This window comes from Octodon degus, unplaced genomic scaffold (assembly GCF_000260255.1).
Source record: "Octodon degus isolate 3935 unplaced genomic scaffold, OctDeg1.0 scaffold00028, whole genome shotgun sequence".
Lineage (NCBI taxonomy): Eukaryota > Metazoa > Chordata > Mammalia > Rodentia > Octodontidae > Octodon > Octodon degus.
Genome location: NW_004524604.1, coordinates 18,294,037 through 18,321,994, shown reverse-complemented (window position 1 = coordinate 18,321,994; position 27,958 = coordinate 18,294,037). Strand labels below are relative to the sequence as shown.

Genomic DNA, 27,958 nt, shown 5'->3' with positions numbered 1-27,958 from the left:
GGCGCTGCGGTGACTGGGCATCGCCGGTGCGGGTGCCTCCGCCGCCGCCCCCGGAGCGGGAGGCGGGGATGTGCGAGCCGCGGGCGGGCGCACCGGGAAGGGCGGGGGCCTCCCGGCTAGGGTTTCGCGGCCGCCCCGCGAGATAGAGTTGTCCCCAGTCTAGAGTTCCGTACCATCCCCCTCCCCGGGGCCGCCGCAGCCGGGGCAGACCCGTTAATGATTGATGCGGGGTCTGAAGGCTGGCCTGCCAGCCGGCCGCGCGCCGGGGGCGAGGGTCGGAGTCGGGATTCGAAACCCGACAGGCACGCGGGCGTTCTAGAGGACACTGGGGAGAGCGTTCGCGGGGGCCAGGCAGCCGCGGGCGGGGGAGGGGCGGCCCGGCGCGCCGGAGCGGGGCAGGGCGGGGAGATGCGCTGAGCGCGCGGGGCTGCGGGGGCGGGGGCGCCGAGCACTGCGCGGACGCCAGTCCGTGTGGGTCTGTGACACTGTCAGATACCTGGTGCTGCTTCCCTTTGCCTGCCTCAGCTGTATGCTGTGTGTCAGCATCTCCTTCCCCGCGCGGCATCAAGCCTTAGTTTATCTCTTCCTCTAGCGGACTTATTCAGGTGCGTCACTCTCCTATTTCCCTCGTCCTTGTCCTGTCCACGCGAACCGTCACCCACGTGGCCTCCTCCAGCCACGCACCCCAGCCCCTGGAGCCACAGCTCCCCCCATCTTCTTGTATCTTTATGTAGAAATTTTGCCCGAAAGCTCAGAATGGGGCTGGACAAATTTCACATTATACTGAAAAATTTCAGATGCTACCACCGTGACTCAGAAAGGCTCTATCGATCTGAGAAATTTATTAGGCGGGGATTCCGAAGCAGAGCTGTGCCGGGGAGTCCGGGGAGCACACTGATGAGGCAAGAAGACTTCGGGGGCTGGTGCCTTCTAGCCAGACCTGAGAAGAGCCAGGCAGGTCATTTTGTAGAGACAGGGAGGGGACGACACGGATAAACTTGGATATACTTAAGTATAATTAACCAGAAGTACCTGGCAGGCTAGCGTGGGTACCTGGAGGCCAGGAGAAAAGAACACTGAGGAATCCAAATGTTTGCTATGCACTGCTGTGTGAAAATATGCCTGAGCCGTGAAAAAAACAGACACTAAAAATCCGTGTGTTCTGAACTGTTCACCGTGTCACATGCGTTTCAGTGATGGCCAGGTGGTGTGAGTGGCCTAACCTGCACCGCTGGCCTGTGGTATAGGTAGCACGAGTTATCTTTCAAGGGGTTGGACACTAAGTGCTTTTAAAATCTTTTAAGTTATTTTTCCAACACTGTAGAAAGGGAAACTGAAGCATCACTGACCAGAAAGAGCATGCTTGAGTGCTCAGAGGGCTCTCCAAACCCAGGGGGCTGCTTTAGATTTCCACTATTTTGTGCAGAACTAAAAGGAAACAGTGCGATTTAGAAGACTTTCAATTTTCATTTTAAAATTCACTTCATTTTCATTTTTAAAGTGAGAGGCTACTTTCTTCACTCTAGCAAATCCTATAAGTAGGTTAAGAAAGACTTACTTAGTAGAGGCTCAAGATGGATTTAAGCATGGATAAGAATTATTTATAACTAGGATGTCATTCAGTATTGTAAAGGTCTAGAATAACTTAACAGCCTTTTTGAAGTTTCAGCAGTGTCTCTGAAATGTTTTCCACTGCTAATTGATTTGGCAAACTTACACAATTAGGCCAAAGGTACAGTTTGGTCTTGTGTCTCTCTGACCTGTCACACATTCCTGATTAAGGGGTGTTTAAAAAGAGATTTCTCATTTTTTTTGCTTTAGTGTTTTCTGATTTTCCATCGTCTGTGGTCTTGTTGGTTTAAAGTGAAATATAATTTCCTTCACTTCTGGACTAAGGATTCATGTTAATTTATAAAAGTACTTAAGATTTGGCATTTAATTGAAGCCAAGAAATGATAAATCTAATTTCTGGACAGATCAGAAAAATAATTACTCATATTCCCTCCACAAACAACCTGAGCTGAAACCTGTAAAAACTGTTGTTCCTATAATAATTCCTACATTTAGTAACCTCTTAGTTGTATAATCTGCTCACTTACATAATTGGGGAAAATATAATAAAAAGTTCACTTCAAGAAGAAGAGTGGGAATTGACTGTAAATGAATATGCAAAATTATTCTTTTAAAGAGTCAGTATTTTGTAATAAAAAAAAACTGTCATGGTATTTTTGTCTTTCAGAAAGTCTTTGTGGTCTCTGCCTTTTTCATTTTTCCTTGCTAAGGCATCCCTGAGCCTGAAAAAACTAGCTGATGCCATGGAGTGAGAGGGGTGCCCTTGAAAACTGTTACACAGCCTGGGCAGCTAGCTTTACTATACCTTCACAAAACTAAATAAAAAGAACTAAAGAAACAGGAAAACTATTATAATTATAAAGTGTTTTCCTTATAAAATGAAGCATACAGTAATATGACTTTTCTTTAATTACAAGTAATCTGTAGATTATTTGTTTGTTTGAGGGTCTCACTATGTAGCCCAGGTTGGCCTTGACCTCATGGTGATCCTCTTGCCGCAGCTCCTGAGTAGTAGGATGACAGGGGTATACCACCAAAATTAAAATATAAAGAATGTCCCCAGATCCTACACAGGCTGGGTTTTTCAGTTTGTTTTGGTAGACTACCTCTTGTCAGTGAAAACCATGCTGCCATCCCTGGGCCTGGCTACACAGATAGCAGCAATAGGCTGGCTGCCATTCCCTGAAGGTGCATTGGGAGATAAGACATCTCTAAGGACACCGTCACCCACTGCAGGGTTCTTTACAGCACAGTCACCAGGCATGTGCTGGAGAGTGAGTGCCAGCATTGATAGGCAGAAACCAGCTATTTCTCCCAAAGGAGAGCTTGCCACACTGAGACCACAAATGTGGTTTTGGTAACTCCATGGAAACTGTACACTGGGGTGCTGCAGGGTCCTGGCTACAAAATGCAGTCAGATGCAGGAGTTGTGGCAAGCTGAACTAATGCTTTTCCCAGTCTAGTTTGCTTGGGCCATTTCTTCTAGAACACCTACAGGTTTTCAGTATTTGTGTTTCTTTCTACAGTAATAAAATAAAATATATATAAAAATTCCACAATAAATCTGATGTTGCTTAATAAGGAAAATTCTATAAAACATGGTGTTTTATTCACTAATAATAAATTTGGTTTCAGAGGAAATAATTTCTAAGTCAGTGTAGTGAAAAACCAACCAATCAAATGAACAAAAAGCCACTATGGACCTAGTGGTTAATTGTATTCCTTCTACATAGAGACAGCTCTCTCAGAATATCCTCTCTAAATGCTTCCCTTTTTCAAATTAAAAAGAACCACAATATTATAAACCATACACTTGCAGGTCACATGTGGTCCCAACCCAACAAAAGTGCCTGTGCTCCTGAAGGGTGGCAAACCTTATTGCTCAAGGAATGACTGTCTTTGGCAGCCTTTGAGGAAAAGTGTGATCAGAAAGCCAGGGAGAAGGCTGTGACCTGGAGAGAGAGCACTGAGGGATCATGTTCTCTTCTGGCAACGTTCCTATCAGTTCACTGACGTGGTGACAGCCTGCTTTTTAGAAGAAAAGCTAAGAAAAGTTGTGGAGGAGGTTTTTGTCTTTTAAATGTCCATACATAATATCAAAGGCACATTCTCCAACCTCAGCAAGTGCACCCTTTTTTCTACCAGTGGCCTCCAAAGTGGCTGCCCAAGAAGGCTAAAATGAAGAATAAAATATTACAACTTCTGTTTAAGTAGATTTCACCTTTCTCAATGCATATACCTGTACTCTGTGAAGGTTTTTTTTTGTTTGTTTGTTTGTTTTTTTTTTGGTGGGCAGCTGAGCCCATCCTGGGGACTGGGCTGACATGGCATGTGATGCTGGGGATTGAACCACGATCCTTGTGCGCTTGCCTAAGCTTGCCTAAGCAGGCACTTTAGAGCTATCTCACCAGCCCTCTATGAAGGTTTTATGATACACTTCTGTGTACTACTACATGGAGGCAATTTATAAATAGTGTGTTGTAATATGTTGGGATATGGGGAAGATCAATACATTGGCTGAAAGCATGGGTGACAGAACAGTCGACTGAGCTCTACCCTATAGTTCATTGCCATTATCCTGCCAGCTTACATTCTCTCTCCCAGGTTCAGGGTGGACCCCTGTTCTGCCTTTTGGGTCTTTGCGGGCAGAGGCTGGGGTTTCCACCATATGTCGGCACACACTCCCTAAGCTCAGAAGAGAACTGCCCATGTGTTTGGATCTTCAGCTCCATCCATGACTTCCCTGGCGTGAGATGGTGGCCTCTGTTCTAGAGTCATTTCTTTCGAATTTGTCCTTCCTGTTTCCTAATGAGAACTTACGTTGTCTTTCTACAAGGGCCTCATATATTAGCCTTAATTCAGAGTTATCTTCTGGGGAGCAAACTATTAGAGGCTGTTGCTTGCTTTTGGTAGGGCCTGAGGGGTGCTTTCTACTTATTTAACCTGAGGAATAGTTCTACAAGTATGTGAAATACATTACCAAGTTCTCCTTTATTTGTCAGAAATTTTCCTTGAAGCAAGCACGCAACACATAGTGCTTAGGAAATTTTTTTAGTACAGGAAGCCTCAAAAAAAAAAAAAAAACACTGAGAGCCCTGGAATCTTAGAGTAGTAATGCCTCTTAATCCTTAAGGTTATCTGATCTGACTCTGCATTCATAATTATTTTGCTTATTGATCATATACAATATTCAGGTGCTGTGATAGGAACTTCCTATATATTTTCTCATTTCTGGACAGGCAGCTCAGACTGACTGACTCAGACAAACAGCCACGTGGTTGAGCTGGAGTAAAATCTTTTTCATCTCAGCCCCTTACGCTTTCCTTTCTAGGCCACTGTCCCCCAAGAAGCTCATGCATAGCTAGCCATGAGCATTTCCTGTAAAGAGACCTATCTTCGTCTGTTTTAAGCTTTTTCATTGTTGTTACTGGAAAACGTTGTTAATAATTAAGTGAGCACAACTGATGAGAAAAGCATGCGTCTTGGTCCAAAGCTCAGCATAAGGGTTATTGAATATTGAATAAAGCTGCCAAGTGGACCTGTTTAGAAAGTCCCTCAAAACAATAAGCCACTCTTTCTCCCCTTTACCCTTGTTGCTTTTGCTAACTTTCGCCACCGTGAACTGCTTCTTCTCTGCCATGCTACCCTGCCTTGGAGCCAGCTCATCATGGGCTGAAACCTTTACAAACTGTGAGCTAAATCGACTTTTCCTTCCTTAAAAGAAGAAGAGGAAGAGGAAGAGGAAGAGGAAGAGGAAGAGGAAGAAGAAGAAGAAGAAGAAGAAGAAGAAGAAGAAGAAGAAGAAAGCAGAAGCCCAAAAAGATGTGTGTATACCTGGAACGTGATAGTTATATATTGATCAGGCACATTTAATAAAAGAGCACCTTGCTCCAAAAGAGTTACATCTGTTCCTCCCTAGGGGTTGCCGTATCCTGGGTAGGTACTAAGAGGCGGACAGCAGAGCCTATGATTTCATAGACAAACCTTGCATTTAGCACAATGGTATTGATTATACTAATTGGTTCATAGAGACAGGAAAGTTGCTGAGATATTGCATGCTTAACAGTCACTAGGTACGGTTTGGACTGCAGTTAAGCTCACTTGCTCTTTGCCCTATTTTTTTTTTTTTTAATTCTTTCAAAAAGCTTTATTTTCAAAACAGGTCACAACACTAAGCTTTCTATTCCCACCGCCGTGGCACAAGCTGCAAATGCTTTCTTGGCTGATGCGGGCCCTCTCTCATCGCGTGTGTGAAAGTGAATAAAAAACCCCTTATTAAACAAATATTCAAATAATTTCCATAGGAACACAGACAAGTGTGACCCGTCTGCTAGCCTCAGTGAGGCTGGGCCCATGCCAGCCCTGCTCTTTCGAAGTCGCCCAGAACAAGCAGTGACTACGCAGATGGATCTGAGCTCCGCGCCCGCGGCTCAGGCTCCGGGCGGCTGCACTCTCTCCTTCATCTCGTTCATGGCGTGCAGGACACAAGCCCAGTCCTGACGGCCTGCTCCTTCACCCCGGGCGGGAAGCTGAGGCTCCAGACCCGCTGTGTGGAGCTGCCGCATCGCATTGCGTAGCAGATGGTTGGCCTCTGAAAGCTGAGGAAGGTGGAGGCTGCACTACTGCAGGCTCCCGTGCTCCGGGGACTCTTCCTGTCGCCCATGTGCAGTTTGAGCAGGTCGAGCGGTCCCCAGTGTGGTCCAGGCCGTCGCACGTGTGTCTTCAGATGCTGCAGCCTCACATGCACGTGGTCCTACAGAATGCAGTTGAAGGAGCTGCAGACGCCGTTATTATGTGGTACGCGAGGGTCCACTCGTCCGCCTCTTCTCAGTCCGAGCTGGCCTGCTCCTACAAGAGCCCCTTGGCTATGGTGTTCGTCGCGAGGGTTCCTGCTAGGCTCGACTGTCAATGATCTGCATGCCTGAGTTTGCCAGGAAACCCTTGTCCAACGCAGAGCTGGTTACACTGGTGATCTTTTCAAACTTGAGCTTTACAAGCTTAGACCCAAGAAAGCCTCCTCCAATATCAAGTAGATACAGGTAGAAGCCGACCTCAGCCCCCACGTCGAAGATGCAGCCCGAGTCTAACACAGCCTGCATACAAGTGCAACCACTCTCCATGTGGAAGCTGATACCCGTAGCATTGATATTTAGCTCTTTTGTTTGTTCCAAGAGGAGTCTGCTGGTTTTGAGTGTAGTACCAAATTTCACACTGTGGCAACAGACAGCTTTGGGGATGTCAGTGGTGTTCCCTAAGACCAATTTGGCCTTCGGATGTGCCCAGGTCCCCTTCAGCAGTTTGACTGTGCTGTGGAAGGTCGTCATCTGGACCCCACTGTTGGCCGCATCTGTGATTGTGGCACATGCTTGCAGGAGTTGGCATAGATAATCCTCTCTGGGGGTACCACAAGACTCAACCAGCCGGACCTCTGTCTTGCTTGCATAGTCAAATCCTGACCCAGTGGCAGTGAAGGCCTTCACAATGGCCCTTCTGCTATTGCACATGACTGCACTCAAGGGAGAGCTTTCTGCCAGTGCAGATGCTTCTTGAGAACATTCCCCAAAGTTTGCAGCATAGAAGGCATCCTTTTCGCCAGAGGATGAGGCCTCACTGATCTGGTCCAGGAAGTCCTTGGCTGTGAAGCCTTTGTCCAGGAAACAGCAAACTCCACACTGCCAGAGCTGGTCACGGTTGCTCTGCACCTGGGAAGGCACCGAGGTGGGAAACTAAGCAGTGGAATTAGAGGACTCCTCCAGCTACTTACAAAGCCAGTGCTCCAGGAACTCCAAGCCCCAAGTCCTCAGAGCAGCAGCAGAAATGCTCTCACTCAGAACCCCTTTCCTTTGAGATTCAGTACATGTTGGTTGAAAATTTTTATGAAGGCCAGGTGAGGTGGATGAACATAAATATCTACACAGCAATTGCTAAGCTGATAGACTATTACATTACACATATATATGTATGATATGAAGCATATGGGGGTGGAACGCAGGGCCTTCCAACTGAGCTATATCCCTTTTTAAAATTTTTTAGTGTTAGACTGTTTTAGTGTATCAGCAAGAGTTTTACTAGAGAAATAGATATAGCACAAGATGTACAAATGTATAAGAAATTATAAGATTGGCTCAGGATCATCAGCCACAGAGTTAGATAAGAAAGCGTGCAGAGGGCATCGGCACATTAGAGACTGGAGGGTTCAGTCCAAGGTCTGGATCTCACTACAGTGTCTATGCAAGTCTGTATCAGGAGGCTGATGGGTCTGTGATGGAAGGCTGATGAGTCCACACAGGAAGGCTGAAGGATCCAAGGTGGAAGCTGTGAAGTCTGCACTAGAAACCAGGAGATGATGTCCAAGCTGACACTTGGACATCATCAAGACAGGAGCTCCTCCAAAAAATGGAAGCCTATCTTTCCTTCCTTGTCTCCCTTATATCTCATCCAGGTGATAAACAACTCTACGGTGGGTCCTCTACACCTTCGGAATGACTGAGATTTAGTTAAGCTTCTAAACTTCTCAAGTTGACACAATCAATCAACCACTACAGGAAGGGTCTCACTAAATCACTAAGTTGCAGGGCACTTGTGTTCACCTTGGGCTCCGTTTATGTGCAAATGAGAAGCATTGGGATTACCAGTGTCTCTTCATCACATCTAAGTCATTGCTACACAATGAATGAGAGCCTTTTTTTTTTTTTTCTGAGAACATACTTAAGCTTATTGGAGTGTTTCCTTTAATCATTGTCTCCTTGGAAGTCTGTAGCGATAATCAATTTAACTTTGTTCTATTCTTCATCTTGCCTTACTCCTCCAAACCTCCCTTCACCAATCTTAACTCTCATCCTTAATACTCTGTCTAAGACACTTTCCAGTACTGGGGAGGCATTATTGGATACATTTCTAGTGACCATTTGGAGCAGTCCCCAGCTTTGTATTTAGTAAGCACCAATAAGCAGTATATATACAAAGCTGGTGCTAGGAACTCAGGGAGGATGACCAGAGGGGCAAAACTGGAGCCCAAAAGTATGAAAACAGAGTCATCCTTGTTCTCAGCTATAGGAGGAAAGGTTCCAGAGTGTTTAAATGCAATCATTTTGTGATTACTCACTGGGTATGCTCAGGAACATTTTAATGCCACCTTAAATACCATTAAGCGTCGGATGGTTTTACTCTTAAGTGGTGTGGATCAATCACATTGCTTGACCCACACCACTCTCCTATCTCTTGGCTTGCATCTCATGCTTTCTGATTTCTCCTTTGCAGTAACAATGGCCATGGTTGTTATCAATACATTGGTGTGGATGCTGAGGAGTGGGCTTCTCTTTCTTTTCTATTTTGGATTGCATGAATGGAAACTCCTGCATTTTGTAGGCTTCTTGAGTATTCTGACCTTATTTCACTGAGTGTATGTGGGGAAGGAAAACGGGTAGAAATAGAACAGATCTGTGGGCTGTGACTCCATCTCATATCCTAGCTCAGGAGGGTGCTCATTCAGCATCTCTAATAGGTTCCTGAATAATATAGATGCTTCACACCTATTGACCTTAGACCGTTTGATACTAACTACTTAGGGGAGAGAAACTAATGTAGCCCTGGTAAGTGCAAACATGACAGTTTGTTTTATTAAATTACTTTTAAAATTTCAAATATCAAGTAATTGAATGTGCAGTTGTTGAAGCCATAGATTTGCAAGGTGTTTTAAACAATTCCGAAAACAGAACATGAGAGTTTCTCTTAAAGAAAGAGAGGGCTAGGGAGATAGCTCAGCTGTCTAAGTGCCTGCCTGGCAAGCACAAGGACCTGGGTTCAATCCCTGGTGCTGCATGTCCTGCTGGCCCCCAAATGGGCATGGTGGCACACACCTATAATCCCAGGGCTGGGGAGGCTAAGATAGGAGGATCACTATGAGTCTAAGCTGCTTAGTGAGACCCTGTACTAAATAAATAAAAGATTTTTTAAAACGTTTTTAAAAAAGTGAGGAAACTCACAGAAGAGGGAGTAAGCAAGATCTCTTTTACTTGGATTGTTTTGCACTTAAAAGTATTAAGTATTAGTGACTTTTACACTTGCACTGAGCTTCACAGAATGTCTTGCATGAGAGACTGGCATCAGCACAAATTCTGTGAAGGCAAAGCTAACAAGAAAGAGGGAGGAGAATTTCTATGTGTGAGACAGACATGGAACTGGCCCCCGTCGGATGTCCACATTGAAATGTTACTATTATTAAGATTGATGGGATTTCCAAATTGGGCTGCAGCCTGCTAGAGGATGGCAGCAAAACATCCCCTTGGTGGGAAATGGCAGTGGAACCCAGTAGGGAGACTGTCTCTGAATCTTGGCCTACGTAGTTGGTGGTGTTTAGTTTGGGTGAGACAGATTTTTTTAAAAGGCCGAGATTACTAATTTCTACTCTCCTCTGTTCTGTTGTCATTTCTGCCCACCTGGACAGCCTTCCTGCAGTCCCTTAAATCCACACAGGTCCCATTAGAAGAGACTTTCTGTGTCACCTGTATGGTGGCCCAGCTGAGGAAAAGGGCAGCGTGAGGGGCAGCCCATGCTCGGCCGGCATGCCGTGAGCCCAGGCGTGTGGCATCTGCCCTCAAGCTGAGGTCCCTTTGCCTGACTCTAATGGGCAGGCTGCTGCCCAGAGCCCCTGCACTTGGTCTGTCTTGTTGCCTCCCTCTGGCTCCAGTGCTTGGCTTCCTGACACTGTCCTTTCATTCAGTTCTCTGCTTTCTTTGTTGCCGCTTCTCAGAAGACTTTGCTGCCTGCTCTAAAGTACTCTCTGTTCCTCTTAGCACCTTCTTCACTGTGGTTTATTTTCACTATCTGAAATTCTATAGTTTAGGGTATAATAAATAGTAATTCACTTCCCTCCTACTGAAACAAGCTCTGTGAGGGCCAGAGCTTTGCCCAATGGTCTATCCACAGCTGTTATCAGGGTGCCTAACACATAGTAGGTACTTAATGAACATATTGTGGAATAATGACTCTCCCCACTATCTAAAACCAGAGTTAGTCTCAGCCCAGAATATTTGTATTGACACTGCTCAAGCAGAATATCCTGTAATTAGCCAACCTCTGCAAACCAGAGATGCTAAACCAAAAATAGAAAACACAAAGGCTGCTGGTTGTTAACCTCAGTCACTAAAGCATGTTTTCTGCACTTCAGCATCATTCATATACACAAAACCCAAAAAGCTGCATGCCACATCCTCCACCCGCACTTAGCATTGGAGTGATCCATGTTTACTTCCTGGACAGGTAATTTATCTGGAGAGAAGCAACATACAACATGGACCATTACGATAGGAAAGGGTTGCAGTGCTTTGATTTGAATTTGAAGGTCAATAGTAACAAAGTAGTTTGTATCAAAGAGAATTCCTTGAATCTCTTCTATTAATAGTACCGTTTAGCACCCCTGCAGCTCGGTAGAGTCTATTTAGGACGCTGTCTCACCATGTTTTCACCTTTACTGAAACACAGTAGAGAGCAGCAAATGTCAGTGCAGATATGGTGCCATCCTGACATAAAAAATTTATCCTCTTGGCCTGTGGCCTGAACTGTTAGAACTTAATAGATCTTCTTCTGGAAAGCTTGGTTTAAAAATTCTTGGAGTTTTGCAAATGCCATAAAAGCTTTTCAAGACCACTGCACACTGATTTTTTACCTACTGGGGAGGGTACAGCCAAGCATGCAGCTGCAGAGACCAACTCTGGTTTCCACAGCGGCAATGCCCACTCTGGCACTCACGGCTAGGGCAGCCTGTCTCACAGGCACACATTTAGCCCTGTGGCAAGCCCAGTTTGAGAAGAACAGAGAGAGCAGCCAGGCTTTGGCTGGCACCAGGCTGATGGAAGGCCTTCTCCTCTAGCTGTCCCTTGAGTTCCCTCCTGCAGGTGCCAGCTGGCCTGATAGCCTCCCACGGAGTGCAAATGCTAAAGAGTCCAGCCCAGCACTGTCTGTGAAGACTTAGGGAGGAAAAGACCTCTGGGAAATGTGGGTATGTGAGGGGTGGGCAAAGATTTGAGTTTGGTATCCATGATGAGTGGGATGTGAAGATTACCTGGCATCCAGCTTTGTGGATTTCCTTTGACCCAATGTACTTACTCACTCAGTAAGAAATTTAGGAAATTATAGTCTTGCATTATTTTTAAGATCAGAGGTTGTGTGTCTGTATTTGATAACACAGAAAGGCTGCAGATGGGGGTGGCTTCTGGGAAAAAAAATTATGCCCATTTGCCTAACCCTTTGGGAGAGGGAAGGGGTGAAGGCTATCCATTTGTAAAGCTTCTCCTTTGCATTTTTCATGCTTTCTTGGGGGAATAGAGCTGCAATGATATTATTTAACCCGGGTGGGGTGTGAGGGGTGGGGACAAACCTACATTTAGATGTAGCTCCTCCTTTCATCCCTTTTTGCAATTTCAGACCTCCTGGAGCCCTATCACAAGTGGAGCCCCTTGCCCTGTGCCAGGTGATAACCAGAGTATTTCTACCCACCTTTCCTCAGCTGAGAGCTGTGTCAGGGAGGATTCTCTTTCCTGGGAGTAAGGTGTCCTGTGCCTATTTCTATTCCATTCCACCACCACCTCCTCCAGGAAAATTCAACTATGGTGATCACCCATAGCCCCTCCTCCTCTTCTTCCTTACAACTGGCTGAGTGCCTAAAATTGTTCCAAGCAGAGACTTATAAGGGCCCATCAGTGGTCGTAGCATGAAATGGGCGATTCTGTGGCCCGTTTCCCCAGTCCCTCCTATTCTTTCCTGTGGGGCAGCTTTTAAGTCCAGTCCCTTATTTTACAAAGAGGAAACCAGAGCCCAGAGAAGTAAAGAGCGAGTTCAAGGTCAGTCACCTGGGTTTCTGACTCCCCCTCAGCCCTGTGCCTTCTCTAAGACTGTGTAGCTACACAGTGAAAGATGACTGAAAGTGATTTTCAAGTCAGACTGGCCCAGGCTTGACGTGTGACTTTGTCACATACCACCTGTGTGACCTTTAGCAAGCTGTTTAGCTTTCCCCATCTGCAAAGGCAAACCACATTGCCTTCCTGCGAGGGTGTTGTAAAGATTGATGTAAAAATAGTCCCAGCCACAGAAGGATATTGATAAAAGATAGCCATTTCTGTTATTCACACTCAAGGAGCTAAAAACCTAGCCATGATATGACAAAACACCAGCTTAGAAGGGTACCACTTTCAAGAGTGTTCACCTATTAAGGAAAAGCTGTAAGACTGACAAGCATTAGGAATGGGGTGGCTACCTGGCATCCAGCCCAGTGGGAAGAGTACTGGTTCAGGGGAGCCACACGTAAGTGTGCTGAGAGTCACTCCCTTTGGGAGGCTGCCCAAAGGGAAGATGTCTTGCTGGTGGCAGCCAGTGGTCGGCCTCAGATGTGGAGAGAGATGATGCTCAGGAAACCCCACCTAGATGTGCTCAAGGGGGATAGAGCCCCGCAACCAGAAATCTCAAGGGGGCAACATCATGCTGGTCTGAATAGCTAACATCAGTGTGACCTGGTAGGAGGTGAGGGGGCTGCAGAGCCAGATTCCATCCATACTCAGGACCTAGAGAAGCTGGAGCAGGAGGCTGACTGGTAAATCCCAACATGCAGGTTTCTGCTCTTTCCTTTAAGTCTGGTGAGAATAGCTGTAGTGTGTTGAAATGTCAATTGCCATTTGCTCTCATTTGAGTAAAGAGGTGTCATGTTTTTAAGTAAAGAATTTCTAGGATGAGAAAAAACTAGTTACATTCTAAGCCATTGGTTTATTGTAAATCCTCTCCTTATCCTTTTTAATATACCTAGAGATGTCTCATATAATTATAATCCATGTGTAAATTCCATCTTATATTCTATTTTTAATGTAGATATTTCCATAAAATAGCATAGACACACTCTCTTCATTTGAAATACCTCTGTGATGTTTTATTAAATCACTCCATTGGAAGTATTTGAGATGCTAAGACTTTACCATGATTATCAATTGATCTGCTGTGAAAGTATCTTTAGATATTTTTTTCTTTTAGGTTTTTCTTTGCTATAAATTCCTCAAAGTTGAATTAGGAGGTCAGAGTAATGTACAGCATAGTGGCTTCTGCCTTGATTAATTTCTTTGATTCATTTTCTTTCCAGAAAAACAAAAATCTAAAAGCTGAGATGCTTCTCCTCACTACCTTATAAACCTAAAACACTAGGCAAGTGTCACTCCATGTTCCACAGGCACCAGCCTTGTGTGCGGCTCTGGCCCAGACCTGGACCCACACAGCACCAAGGCTGTAGCACCAAGGCTGTAGCAAGGCGTTGGTGCAGCCGGGCCTGCTGAGTCACGCTGGGCTGGTCCCCAGGCTGACCTCAGCCGGAGGGAGGCCAGAGAGGAGATGTGACTTCGTACTCTCCTTAGGAATGTATGCCTTGTACAGTAGAGGGCAACAGCACACAGAAGGGGCCTGGAAAAGAAATCTGTGAGCAACATCTGCACTTATTGATTATGTCATTAAAAGCTCCTTTTTGTGATTAAAAAAACTATTTTCATTTGACAGAGCAATAACCAGTTCTCCATTCACCAATTACACTTCATCTTATTAGTGTAAAGGAAGGCAGTGAAGTTAGCCACAACGTCTGAGTGGTGCTGTCCAGAGCCCGCTAGCCTATAAGCTCCTAAAGGCAGGGACCTGTCCTGTGTGCTTCCATTCTGTCCCCAGAATCTGGCACAGCACATGCTAGGCAGAAAGTATTGGTTCAATTCATAAATGAATGGATGTGTTCTAGAAACAGGAAACTTCAATAAATGAGTCAACCGAGTTTTTTTGCTTTTCAGGGGATTCACTATCCAAGCTACCTCTGTAGCTTTAAAAACAGTTAACGGTGACAACCTAATATTTAACAGACCATTAAAGTGAGTGTCAGTCTAATTCTAGGAATGCTCTTGTGACAACTACCTTAATCAGTACTTTTCTGGGGAACTGCAGGCTAGCTTTGAACGTGGTTGCTACCCTTGTCCCAGATGAGGGCAGGAAGAAACGCCGACTCAGCAAGGCACCCTGAGCTCTGCCTCAAAATGGTCGGGCATGAATTAATCATTAGACTACAAGCCGGGCTCCGCCCACGTCGACTTTCTATTTTCAAGATTGTGCTTTGTAGATTCTCAAGTAAACTGGAAATTAGTTTTCTTCCAAAGTATGTAGCTGCTGATTTTTGTGTATATATCATGCATCTAGCCAGTTTTTCAAATTCTTTATGTTAGTATTTTTCTTTTTGGGGGTGGGCGGTGTTGAATTGCTTTATACTCGGATCTTTTTTGTACTGGGGAGTGAATTCAGGGCCTTGACTCTGAGATATGTTCCCAGCCCTTTCTTATTTTTTATTTTGAGGCAGATTCTCTTGCCAAGTTGCTAAATTGCCTGCCTCATCAGGCAGTTCATCCTGTCTTATCCTCCCATAACGCCAGAATTGCAGGCATGCGCCACCACTCCAGCTGTTAGCTTGCTTTAACACACCACCGGGTTTAATTTGCTAATTTGTTTTATTGAGATTCTTTTACACCTATTTTCATAAGTAGCATTGTTCTAGCAGTTTGTGTTAAATGCTTTATATTACGCTTTGGCATTAAGGATATAGTAAAATCATACACTGAGCTGAAGAGCTTTCTTTTTGCAATGTCGAGCTGTTTGAGATAAATAGAATCAACCACATGCTGCCTATTCTAGAACTTAACATTTTATAGAATCAGGAAATATATCACATCAGGAATATTATCTATTTAAAGGTAAAAATTATGTATGTGTGGCATTACATTAAAAATTAATAAAGTTGGTAGGCTTTCTAATAAAAAATTCCAAGTACAATAGGAACACAAAGAGACTATACATTTTATGAAGACTGTGAATTATAGTCCAACATAATATTAAGGGAAAATTAAAACTACTGCCATTATAATCAAAAACAAAGCTGGAATGGTCACACTCAATAGTACCAGTACTATTTACAGTTTTTAACTAATGTAATAAGACTCCTTGTCTATAAATATAGCAGCTGGTGTAAATAATAAAAGAGGATAAAGTTTTTGCAGTACTGTATACCTAGAAAATGCAGGAGACTCCATTAAAAAAAATAGACTCCAGCACCACAAACAAAAGAAAACACACAGGAAGGCTAAAGCCAGAAGATTGCAGTTTTAAGCTCAGCCTACATACTTAGTGACTAGCAGCCTATGCCCTTAGTGACTACACCTAACCTCAAAATTAAAAATAGAAAAAGGGATGGAAGATAGCTCAGTAGGAAGGCCCTGGACTCAAACTCTAGTGACTGGGGGCACACAGAGATTTAACTCAGTTGCCAAATACAAACATGCCCATTAGGTTTTCTTCTGTAATCTACTGTTACATATAGGGAAAATAGTCTATTTCCAAAATTATAAAATAGCTCAGAAAATTTCATATGAGTACAAGAATCACCGGGGCATGGTGACTGGGGCAGGAGGACCCCAAGTTTAAGGTCAGCTTGAGCAACTTGATAGGACCCTGTGTCAAAATTTTAAACATTAAATAAAAAGGGATGGGGATATAGCTCAGAGGTAGAGAGTCCCTGGGTTTGATTCTTAGTACTGGGAAAAAAGACTACAAGAATCACACTAAAAGAAGGCTCTAGCATTTTACTGAACAATATTAATAAATGGAAACATTACAACATATTAATGCAGAGAGATTAATATATAAATGTCAGTTATTAAATAGTCATAATTTAATGCAGTCTTAATCAAAATATCCAGATATACTTTGTTTGGAACTAGACTAATGATTTCATGATTATATGCAATAAAATGTGTACTCATTTATGCATTGGTTTGGAAAGTAGTGAGGGAGCACTTGCCTTACTAGAGAGAGGACAAAAGCCACTATAAAACTGCCAAAACAAAAGCATTGTAAATGTGACATAACTGCAACTATATAAACAGAGATAGGCTAACAATATTTGAAGACTTGTATTATGAAATTCTTGCTTCAATTAAATAGAAAAGGATATATCTATATCTATCTATGCCTGGATTTAAATCTCAGTTTTGTGTATTAGTGGCTATGTGAATTTGGTAGGTTTCTTACATTCTCTAGTCATTCATTTTCTCATCTATTTGAAGGGCATAAAGGGTTTGACAGAGTTCCTGGTGTATTGAAATTGTTCAGGAAATACTAGCTATTATTGTTACATATATTATTATTTCTTCACATTATATAAAAGCAGATCACAAAGAGATTGGAACTCTAAATCTAAAAAATAAAATAATAAAAATAACTGAAGAAAGTACAGGGTATTTGTAAAATCTCAGTTTGGGCCAGACTGGAAAGACATAGGAAGACAAGAAACCCATCAGCTGTAAAAGAAAAGTGTGATGTGTTCAACACATAAGAAGTATAAAGTCTGCAGAAGACAGACAAAAAATTAATAACTTTTTAATATTAATTTTATTGAGAAAGAAGTAGCAATGAGACAGTTTCAAAACAGGTTAGTAGGACAGTTACAATAACTAATACATTGCATATTGTTGTCTTTATAGTAGTTATTCATAGTACAAAATGCAGGCATGATATCTTATCTAAACACTATTCGTTCAAAACTTTCTTCTCATTGAACTAAGAGAAACTAGCTGTATATCTTTGCTATTTGGTATGTACAGTTATGTAAGGTTTTTATTCCACTACAAAATGGTCCTTCATTTATATCCCCCTTTTTTGTTTACTTTTGTCAGAGATGAGTATTCCATTGCCATTTAAATATTATAGGTATGTGAATTCAGCAAAATAATCCAATATAGTCCAGTAGTCCATAATAGTAGTGGGTTATCTGCAGGACTGCAATGTCAGAAGTTGTTGACTTGAACGTTTTACAGCTCAGCATATTAATATGGCTTTACTTTTTATACCTCGTTTTTATACTTTTCTGCTGGATGGTTAAGACCAAGATAAAAACAAATTTAAAAAAGACCAAGATAAAGCAAGACTTATATAACAAAAAATGTAACTTTTGTATCTGACAAGGTCAGTCAGGGATCAGGGAGATGGCTCAGTAGAATAAGCGCTTCCCTGGTAAGCACAAGGATCTGAGTTCAATCCCTGATTCTGAAAAAAAAAAAAAAAAAGTTCAGTCAAATCCTCTCAGGATTTACCCTGAAACCCTGTACAGCAGTTTGTAGATCTTTAGTCATTGTCAGCCATCTGAATGAGTCACGGCCATTGCTTGACCAATTCGCTCTCTGTGAAAGCCTGAGAGAATGTTTTCTCTCCATGTGACTCTCCTTAGGCACACTCTACATTGTTGATCACTTTCCTCTGTGGCCCCATAATCTCCTTGATCAGAAAATTGGGACACCACTGAGTTACAGGATGTTACAGGACAGGTTCTCCTATGTCCTGAGTCCTCACTGACCTTGAAAGGCTAGGGGAGGACGCTATATCAGTTGGCAAATCAATTGAAATCACACTTGAGCACACCTTCTGTGTTAGTTGATACATTGTGTCAACTTGGCTGAATCAGCTCGGCAGCGTGGGGGCCTCACCCTGCAGGTGGGCAGGGCCCAGGAATTGAGAAAGGCAGGAAGCTGCCCTGCCGGACTTCCTGCCTCCTGCCGCCCTGCTTCCATGGAGAAGTCTCAGTCTTTGGAAGAGCTTGATCTTGGCAGCCAGGCCACTTTGGAGGAGCTCCAATCTTCACTGTGGTGCGCTGGTCTTCACAGTCAGCGCAGAAGGAAGAGAGAGGCTTGATGGATGCCGCCGCAGCTGCTGCTCCTCCTCTGCTCTTCACTGTTTTCTGCTGCGTGAACTGCTGTTTGCCTTGCAGCCAAGGAATATAGACTGAACGTTCCAGTAACTGTGAGCAAAATAAACCTTTCCTTCCTTCATTTTGAGTGTCCTATATTTGTCCCAGTAACGAGTAAAAAGTAACTAAGACACCTTCTAACCCAGAAGTCCCACTTTTGAAAAATCTAGGCCCTAGAAATAAAAGTTTTACAATTAAATGACATACATATAAGAAAATATATAGAATTTTTTTTTCTGTCAACTGTAACCCTTAGCAGACCAAAATGAAAATAATTTGAAAGTTATTTAAGGGGAGATGGCTTAGTAGAATAAGCACCTCCCTGGCAAGTGCAAGAGTCTGAGTTCAATCCCCGGTTCCATCAGAAAAAAAAGAAAAAAAAGGAAGTTATTTAAGGAAATGGATGAACAAGTTATGGAATACTATATAGTCCTACAAAGATTAAATTATAGGTACTTGAAAATGACCTGGAGCAATAAAAACACATTCCAGAGTGCTGACATGGAAGCCTACATGTGTTATGGTTTGGACATGGTTTGTCCCCCAAGGACTGGTGTGTTGGAGGGTTGGTCCTCACTGTGGTTGTATTGAGGGGCAAGGAACTTTAATAGGTGGGGCCTAACAGGAAGTTGTTAGGTCCTTGAGGCACTGCCTTTGAAGAGTTGAAGTAGTTCTCTTGAACTCCAGTTTCTTTGTGAATTCTTACAAAACTGGAGCCAGACCCTCGGCTGGGTCTGTCTTTCTGTCTCACCATATGATTCCTCCTGTTCACATGTGTCCCACGTGATGATGCTGTCCACCCTCATGTGATGTGGCTCACAACTGCAGGGGAGGTGTCATCAGAGAGTGACCCTATGTGGCCCCCCAACCTTGGGCTTGCTGTCTCTAAAATTGTGAGCTAAGTAAAGCTCTTTTCTTTGTAAGTTATTTAACTATTTTACTGTAGCAGCAGAAAATGATGAATATGCTATACTAATCCATTTGGGTGTAATGTTATGGTCAAACATTGTGACTTTTCCTAACTATCTATATCCTTTCTGGTGTGTTCTGAGGTTTGGTTTTCTCTGCTTTGCTTATCTGGCTGCCGTATAGAAACATTGTCCACAGGACAAAAGAAAAAAAGGAAAAAAATGTATATATGTATGCAGAATAATTTGGATAATTGTACTGTCAATCTCTAATGGTCTTTTTTTTAATTATTTATTTATTTTTATTTATTACATTTATTTATTGTGTGTGTGGCCAGCTCAGCCCACCAGGGGGCAGGGCTGGCTGGCATGTGGTGCTGGGGGATTGAACCGCGGTCCCTGTGCTTTGCCAAGCTTGTTTCAAGTAGGTGCTTTAGACCACTGAGCCATCTCTCCAGCCCCTCTAATGGTCTTTTGAAAGGAGCAGTTAATGCTTAATTCTTTTTATTCTTAATTTTTAAAAAATCTCATAACTTCTTTGTTAGTTTTACTGTTGTTTTTTAAACCAGTTTTGCCTGTATATATCTGATAACCTAAACAAATAATTAGAAAATAACATCATGCAATACAGCAACCATTGTTCAATTCCTATTTGTTTAGTGAAATTTGCTAACGCTTTTTTTTTCACTATTTTGTATTTAAACAATAAAAACATTGTCCACCAGTGACTTCCTCTTTGACTTTTTATTTTCTTTTCTATTAAAATATCTGGGGTGGGGAGGCAGATAGCTCAGCAGTCTAAGCACCTGCGCAAGGACCTGGGTTTGATCCCCAGATTCCCGGATGCACCAAGCTGGCCGCTGAAACTTGGCATGGTGGTGAACACCTGTAATCCCAGTGCTGAGGAGGCTGACTCAGGAGGATCACTACAAGCTTGAGCTGCGTAGCAAGACCTGTAACAGATAAAGAAATACAAATTTTTTTTAAAGTATCTGCAGTGATGGTTTCTTGAATGGCTGGAAGCAAACCTGTCTTTAGCCTGCTTTTTTGAGTGAGAAGCATTCGATTTCCTGTTGCTAAATAACTAGAGGGAAAGACAGCTTTCCAAGTGTATGTATTGAAACATACATGATCTATGAGAGGAGAGGAAAGTATCAGACAGGATGCACAAGAGTCGATATTTGATTTGACACCCAGGAATTTGTGGTCCTTTAATAGAAAGCCCAGCTGATTTTGTAAATAGCGTTATTTCACTTTCCAACTGTGGACATGACCTGAATCAGCAAGCCACTTTGATTACTATCATCATAATTACTGTCATCAATTTTGAGCTATTTACTCCAAGTGTCAGTTATTTCCCTCTTGCCAACACCCACAACCTGGATCTATTTGGCCCCATTTCCAGAGGTTCAGTCTGGTCACCTGGCTCCAAGGCGGGAAGTGCAGGTGGGAAGTGGGGGGCAGCTGCTCATCCCATGACCCCTAGGAGGCACTGAGAAAGGAAAGCTGAGAGCAGGAGCATACCCTTCGGCCCATGCCCCAGGGAGCACCCTTTTCTGACAAGGCCCCGCCTCCTAACAGCACCCTCACTACTGAACATAGCCTTCGTTGATGCCACTGGGGGCCTATCAACTTCTGAATGCATCAGATTTTGGGGGAACATTTTAAATCCACCATAAGACTCACAGAAAAGCAAAATAATCCCAGAACTACTAAAAGAAATTGTCTGTCTTTGGTGTTTTTTTGAGACAGGGTCTCACTGTGCAGTTTTCAGGCTCGCCTTGAACTCACTTTGTGTCTAGACTGGTCTTGAACTTGAAGCGAACCTCCTACCTCAGCCTCCTGAGTGCTGGGATTACAAGTGTGCACCACCATGCCTGGCTAAGAATTAAGGTCTTGAGGCTAAATAAAGCTTTTAAAAAGCCCAGTAGTTAGGAATGAATCAGATTGCCTTAAGATTTAAGACCTCTACTGAATTAGTTGGCTTCAGCTGCCATAAAAAGATCTCATAGCCTGGGTGTCTTAAACCCTGGAATTTTATTTTCTCAGTTTCTGAGGCCCAAAGTCCATCATCAAGGTCTCACAGGGTCAGTTTCCAGCGAGGGCTCTTCTCCTCCTCTCCTCTGACAGCTGCCTTCTCCCAGTGCTGTGGGGCAAAGCCGCCTCCAGGACTTCTGCGTTCCAAGGCACCAGTTCCCCTGCATCACAGACCCACTCTGCCTCCTGTATCTGGCGTCACCTCCTCTGCAAATATGGCCCGTGAGTGAAGAGTGCTTGGTCGGTTGAATTCCAGGGGAGTCACAACGCAGTCCATGGCAATCTTTCCTTCCATTTCTGTTAAATTCTAAATAAGTCTACAGAGAAAGGCACATTAGCAAAGGAAGAGCAAACTACCTTTAAGTGCACCTTTGTGACATATTCTGACACCATAAGATTTTAAAATCACCTTAGACCACTGTCTTAGTTACTTTTTACTCGTTGCTGGGACAAATACCCGACACTCAAAAAGAAGGAAGGAAAGGTTTATTTTGCTTACAGTTACTGGAACGTTCAGTCTATATTCCTTGGCTGCAAGGCAAACAGCAGTTCACGCAGCAGAAAACAGTGAAGAGCAGAGGAGGAGCAGCAGCTGCGGCGGCATCCATCAAGCCTCTCTCTTCCTTCTGCGCTGACTGCAAGGATCAGGGCTTCACAGTGAAGATCCGAGCTCCTCCAAAGTGGCCGGGCTGCAAAAACCAAGCTCCTCCAAAGGCGACTTCTTCACGGAAGCGGGGCGGGCGGCAGGAAACCCGGCAGGGCAGCTTCCTGCCTTTCACAATTCCTGGGTCCTGCCCACCTGCAGGGCGAGGCCCCCACGCTGAGAACTGCCGGAGCTGATTCAGCCAAGTTGACACAATGTATCAACTAACACAACCACTTAACATTATGTATCTGTAGAGTTATTTCCTTTGCTTTTCTGCTCCTCATGGGTTAAATTCATTAGAAGTCAGTGGGCAGCGTGCTCCATTATCAGTGCACAAAGCCACAGGATTAACGAATATTCTAGCAAAAGCACTTCCATTCATTAATGTCCCCATAGAGCTGTGGTCTAAAACAATAAACTTAACCATAATAATTTTATACCCATTAAATCAAATAAATGAATCTCTCCATCTATAATTTCGGACATACTGCAAATTCCCTGACAATAAAAGAGAGGAGCAAGGAAAGCAAATATTAGACTCTCTCTCTGTTTCTTCCTTTCTGCCTGCCTGCCTCCCTCCTCTCTCTCTCTCTCTCTCTCTCTCTCTCTCTCTCTCTCTCTCTCTCTCTCTTTCTCTCTCACATATTTTTTGCCAAGACAACAGAGTCTTGGGCCATGGAGATAGCTCAGTGGTCTAAACACCTGCCTAGGCAAGTACAAGGACCCAGGTTCGATCCCCAGCACCACATGCCCTGCAGGCCCTGCCCCGGGTGCACCAAGCTGACCACCAAGACTGAGCGTGGTAGCACACACCTATAATCCCAGTGATGGGGAGGCTGAAACAGGAAGATCACTAAGAGTCTGAGCTGTGGAGTGAGACTACCAAATACATAAAAGTAAAAAAAAAAAAAAAGAAACAGAATCTCACTATGCAGTTCAGGCTGGCCTTGAACTTGAAGCCTTTCTTCTGCTTTAGCCTGCAGAGTGTTGAGACTACATGCACGTGCCACCACACATACTTGATTTTCAAAAAGGATAACTTTGGAAAAAGAATAAACACCAAAGTGTGTAAACAAATAATTCATATCATTCAACAGCTCAGAAGTCTGGCAAACCACATGCAGAGAATTAAGAAGCCTAGTTGACTCCACTGTGGTGGTGGTGGCTGGGATCTAAGCTCCCAGTGTTTGCTGGAAAGGTCAGAGGGGCACAGGAAGATGGGGGGAGGGGGAAGGAGGGTGATGTTTCCAGGCTTTCACTAAATATAATCAAATACCATTTTTTAATTTTACCAGTGCTAAGCTCTTTTCAAAAATGATTTAATATTCTCACCAACCACTTCAGTGAAGAAATCTGACAAAAGAGAGAGGATAAAGAAGAGGAGGAGGCCAAGAGTGCAAGAGAAAGAGACAAAAGCTTCACTACAGTAATACAGAGAGAGAGAGAGACAGAGACAGATAGAGAGATAGACAGAGAGACAGACACAGAAAGACAGAGAGATAGAGACACACAGAAAGAGAGACAGAGACAGAGAGAGAAGCAGGCTGTGAAAATTTGGGAATGTAAAATGTCTTAGTTACTTTTCTTTCATTGTTAAGACAAAATACCTGATGCCCAGAATTAAGGAAGGAAGAGTTTATTTGGCTCACAGTTTGTGGAGGTTTCAGTCCATACGCCACTGGCTCCAAGGCAGGTGGCACATGGCAGAAGGCAACAGCTGATGGCATTGGAAAACAGTAAAAGCAACAAGAGCAAAAACAGAGGAGCACGGGAGCAAGCCACTTCCCTCCCTAGTGATGCATGCAGGCCACCTGCCAAGGCAAGTGCAACACTCGCACCCGTAGTCCCTGCATTGGACCATGAATCAGTCACAAATTCTAGAAGCCACCCTGTGACTGCATGAGGCTTTGGGGGACATCTAGACACAAAGCATTGCACAAAGCAACCTGGCTTCAAAGCCTCTGTGCGCCTGGCATGCGGAGCGCCCTCGACACCTATGGTTATTTACTTAATCTTGGCATCACTTCCCAGTGAGGCTGTCCTGTTGAGCCCGCTGCACCTCCCTGTGCTCGGGAGCCCTGCCGGAGCCTCTGTGGTACAAGGCCTGTCCTATGGCAGGGCTGTGCATTTGGTGTGCCTCGCCAAGGGCTTGTTCTCTTCAGCTGGGCCTCACCAAGCACTGCTTGGTCTCCTTTCCCTTGCGCCTCCAGGCCATGTTCCATGCAGTGTTCACAGTGATTTTTTTCAGTGTAAGTCAGATAATTTTGACCTTAGAATAAAATCCTGAAGCTTCCTTTTCAAGCCCTATTTATAACCCCTGCCCACACCTGCCCTCCTCCTGGCTCAGTACTCCTCTCCCTGTGTTGGTCCCTTGCTCTTCCTAAAATACTCCCATCACTCTGAGCTCAGTTCCATCTTTTCACAAGGCTTTGATACTGTGTTGTTTGGTTATTCTTGAGAAATACATGGCCAAGGAAGCACATGTGTGATGTTCATTGTATGACACAATAATTAAAAATAACTTCATATCTTATATAAGTGAAGGGATCTATAGACTGTGGCATAGACCCTTTGTACTTCAGAATATTATACAGCAGTGAGAAAGACACTAGTGAGGTGTAAACTGGCATAGCACCCAAAGAAAGCAATTGGCAAAGTCTACCAAAATCACCTATTCAAATATACTTCGTGCAGTTTCCTTTTTAGGAATTCATTCTGCATGTATACTTTTTTTTTGTTTTTTATTTTAGTACAGGGTCTACAGGGTCTCACTACAGAGATCTGACTTGTATTGATCTTCCTGTTTTCAGCCTCCCAAGCACTGGGATTATAGGCACACAACACCATACCCAGACTCCATCGTCAATTTAGTGCACCCCATGGACGGGGCTGGCATAGCACGCTGGGGATTGAATCCCAGCTGCTGCATTCTGCCTAAGCAGGCACTTTAGTCTGCTGAGCTATCTGGATGTTCCCTCTTTTCTTTTTGCAGTACTGGAGATAGAACTTGGTGCCTTGCTCTTGCCAGGCAGGTGCTTAAGTTACTGAGCTATCTCCCAAGTCCTACATATGTACTTACACACATGGAAAGCAGTGGAAGTACAGTGTCCTTTATTATAGCATTCACTGTAATAGAAAACACTGATGACAACTCAACTCAAGACTCCATCTGCAGAGTTTATTACAGGGGATTACAGAAGAGCCAGACAGGAATAGCAAGCCTCTGTGAAAAAGGTTCTCTGATGGATATGTGGTCGATACAGGGACCTTAAGGTATGAGTAGTGCATTAAATATGCACAAAATTTTTTATAAAAAGGGAAGAAATCAGATTCTAGGTTCATGTTCATATTTGGTCAATTCATAAAGAATAACTGGTCATTAGAAAAAAACAACAGTGGTCACCTATGAACCTAATGGGGGGTCAGTGTAGATGAGGACTAGGAATAGGGAGGTGAATGTCACTCTTCATCTGTTAATACTGTTTGGGTTTAAGCATGGAGATATATTGCCTCTCTCTATACCCACAGCAAGGAAGAGGTAGGTTGATGTGTAACGGGATGAAGAATCTGCCAGACGTATCAAGGAGAACAAGCGAGCTGCAGAACAGCACACACACACACACACACACACACACACTCACACGTTTAGAAATAGCGGATGAGGAGACCAAGAAAGATTTCCCTTTTAGAAGTGTGCTTCAACTCTGTGTTCAAGAAGGAACGTAGTATGTATTAATTGATTATAAATAAAAGCATTAGATTGCTGAGTTAGGTCATTGACTAGGTGGAGGGTCAGGTTCTGGGAGTAGGTGACACTAGGTGACAGCAGTGGTCTAGAGATGTGACCAGTCTGAACCAAGATGTACTGTGAGTGTAATAAACATACTGGGTTATGAAGATTTGGTACAGATAGAAGAATGCAAAATATCTCAGTGCTATTCTTTAATTTGATTATATGCTGATGTGATAATATTCTCAGTAATTGTGGTAAACAAATATAGTATTAAATGTAATTACAACTGCATCTACTTTTAAAAAAATATAGCTGCTTGACAGCTTTAAATTGCATATGCGGCTTGCATTTTATTTCTGTTGGATCAGTGGTAGAAGAACATAACACAGATTCAGTGTGGAGTTACTATGAAGCACGCAGGGAAGGCTGAGAGGGGATTGTGAGTGTCGTGGGGAGGAGAGGTGTTTTGGAAATGATGCTCTTGCTTTAGTATCCTGAGATCCCAGCTGGTCTTTGGTTGTTATCTCGGCTTGATGGGGAGGGCTGGGGATCTGGTGCGTGAGGCAGTTGTGTGGGTCTGGACAACATGAGGGCGGAGAGACGAGGTTACGGGCCTCCTTAGGGGATAGTAGAACCTTCCCAGATTCTCTTTTCACCCAAGAAAATGTACTCATCTCCTGGTCTTAACTTGGCTTCAAGCACCCTAACATTCTACTCCTTTTTACAGTGGTTTTCCTGGATTAAGACTGCCCTTTGCTTAAACATGTACTAAGATGCTGAATTCACTTATAATACAAGAAACACAAGGCAAAATATGTATCAGCAGATTTGTTGTTCACTTTGAACAATAGTATTAAATGTAATGTAATGCAATGCTATTACATCAGATTGCCCCTGATGGTGATGATGATGATGATGATGATGATGATGATGATGATGATGATGATGATGATAGTAATAATGACAAACTGATCAAAGTGTAGGAAAACAAGGTGGTGGGAATGCTCATTTGACACTTTGTAGGCGACAAATTGACAGTATTTATTAGAACTGTAGTTATGCACATCTTTTGATTCAATCCTAACATTTATCCTATAGGTACAGGGCAATATGACATACATAAGAGGAAGTTCATTGCAGTTTTAGAGACAATTTAAATATCCAGTGATGGAGACTGAGTAGATGTTATATGTATAATTTTAGTAGAATTGGAAATGAATAATTTCATGTAACTTCATAATGTGGTGTAACTTCAGTGGCACACAGCTGCTAATAATAAGACAGCTCTTCGTGTTCAGGTATAGAAGAATCTCTGAGATGTATTATTACATTAAAAAATAAGATGAGAACACTGCCATTTCTGTGAGGGAAACGTTCAATATACTTGCTGAGCTAAATATCTGTAAATGTGTAGACTTTTTGAAAGCACATATAAAAGATTAGTAACAGTGGTGGCTCCCAAGGAGAGAAATGGTTATAGGGGGAAAAAGAGACAAGAAAGGCTTTGCCTTTTACTGTATGGGTTGTACTTTGAAATTTTTTGTGATATATGGGTATTGCCAATAAAAAGCTACATAAAAAATGTGAAAGCTTCTGTCAAGTAGGAATTTTCTCTTCTCCCAACTCCATAGAGCTGAATTCACTTTGCTTTACTTCACAGAGTAGCTCTTCCCTGGGGCATCAGTTCTTAGCCTCTAAGGAAACCACTATTCCCTCGTCCACTTGTAATAGAAGACAAGGCTCCAAGCATTCATCTGGTTGTGAAGGACAGTATCTGAATTTACCAGGGTATAGATTCCAAAGATTTTGATTCCTTTTTTAGTTTGTTAATTTCTTGAGATCTAAACATTTATTATTAGGCTAATGAAAGTTTTCCCAAGATATTTATATAAAATCATGTATCTTTTATCCTTTCACATACTCTTGAAGCACACATTTTGATTATGCAGAAATTAATGGGGGAAACACCAAATGCAGTGCGTCCTCTAGTGGTGAAAATAAGCACTCGCACTTCTTTTCCTGCCTTTTTTCAAACATCAAGAATGCATATGTTAGAAATCTGAGATTCGACCCAAGAGTGCAGGCCCAGCGCAGAACCTTTCAGCAGAACTCCCTGCAAAGAGGCTAGAGGCAAGACTCACCCAGCTGATTCAGAAGCAGAACATCTTACCAGAGAGACACAGAGGGTTCACTTCCAACGGCTGCAGCAGGAAGAAGTGGAGCACAGCAGCCAGACCCCAGCCAGATCCAAGCAATACCCA

General features: G+C 43.3%; 1 protein-coding gene and 1 pseudogene across 8 annotated transcripts in view; both read right to left on the bottom strand.

Moving 5' to 3' along the window:
* Paqr9 (progestin and adipoQ receptor family member 9) overlaps positions 1-307 on the bottom strand; it is a 9,314-nt gene extending 9,007 nt beyond the window's left edge. For 7 of the 8 annotated variants that reach the window (XM_023712981.1, XM_023712982.1, XM_023712984.1 and 4 more), the window contains exon 1: positions 174-307. In XM_023712981.1, the coding sequence (XP_023568749.1) occupies positions 174-176 (3 nt within the window). In that variant the 5' untranslated portion in view covers positions 177-307. The other variant, XM_023712986.1, reaches the window with a different exon arrangement.
* A 5,733-nt stretch (positions 308-6,040) lies between these two features.
* On the bottom strand, positions 6,041-21,613 carry LOC101591481 (annotated as a pseudogene).
* Between the last annotated feature and the right edge of the window lie 6,345 nt (positions 21,614-27,958).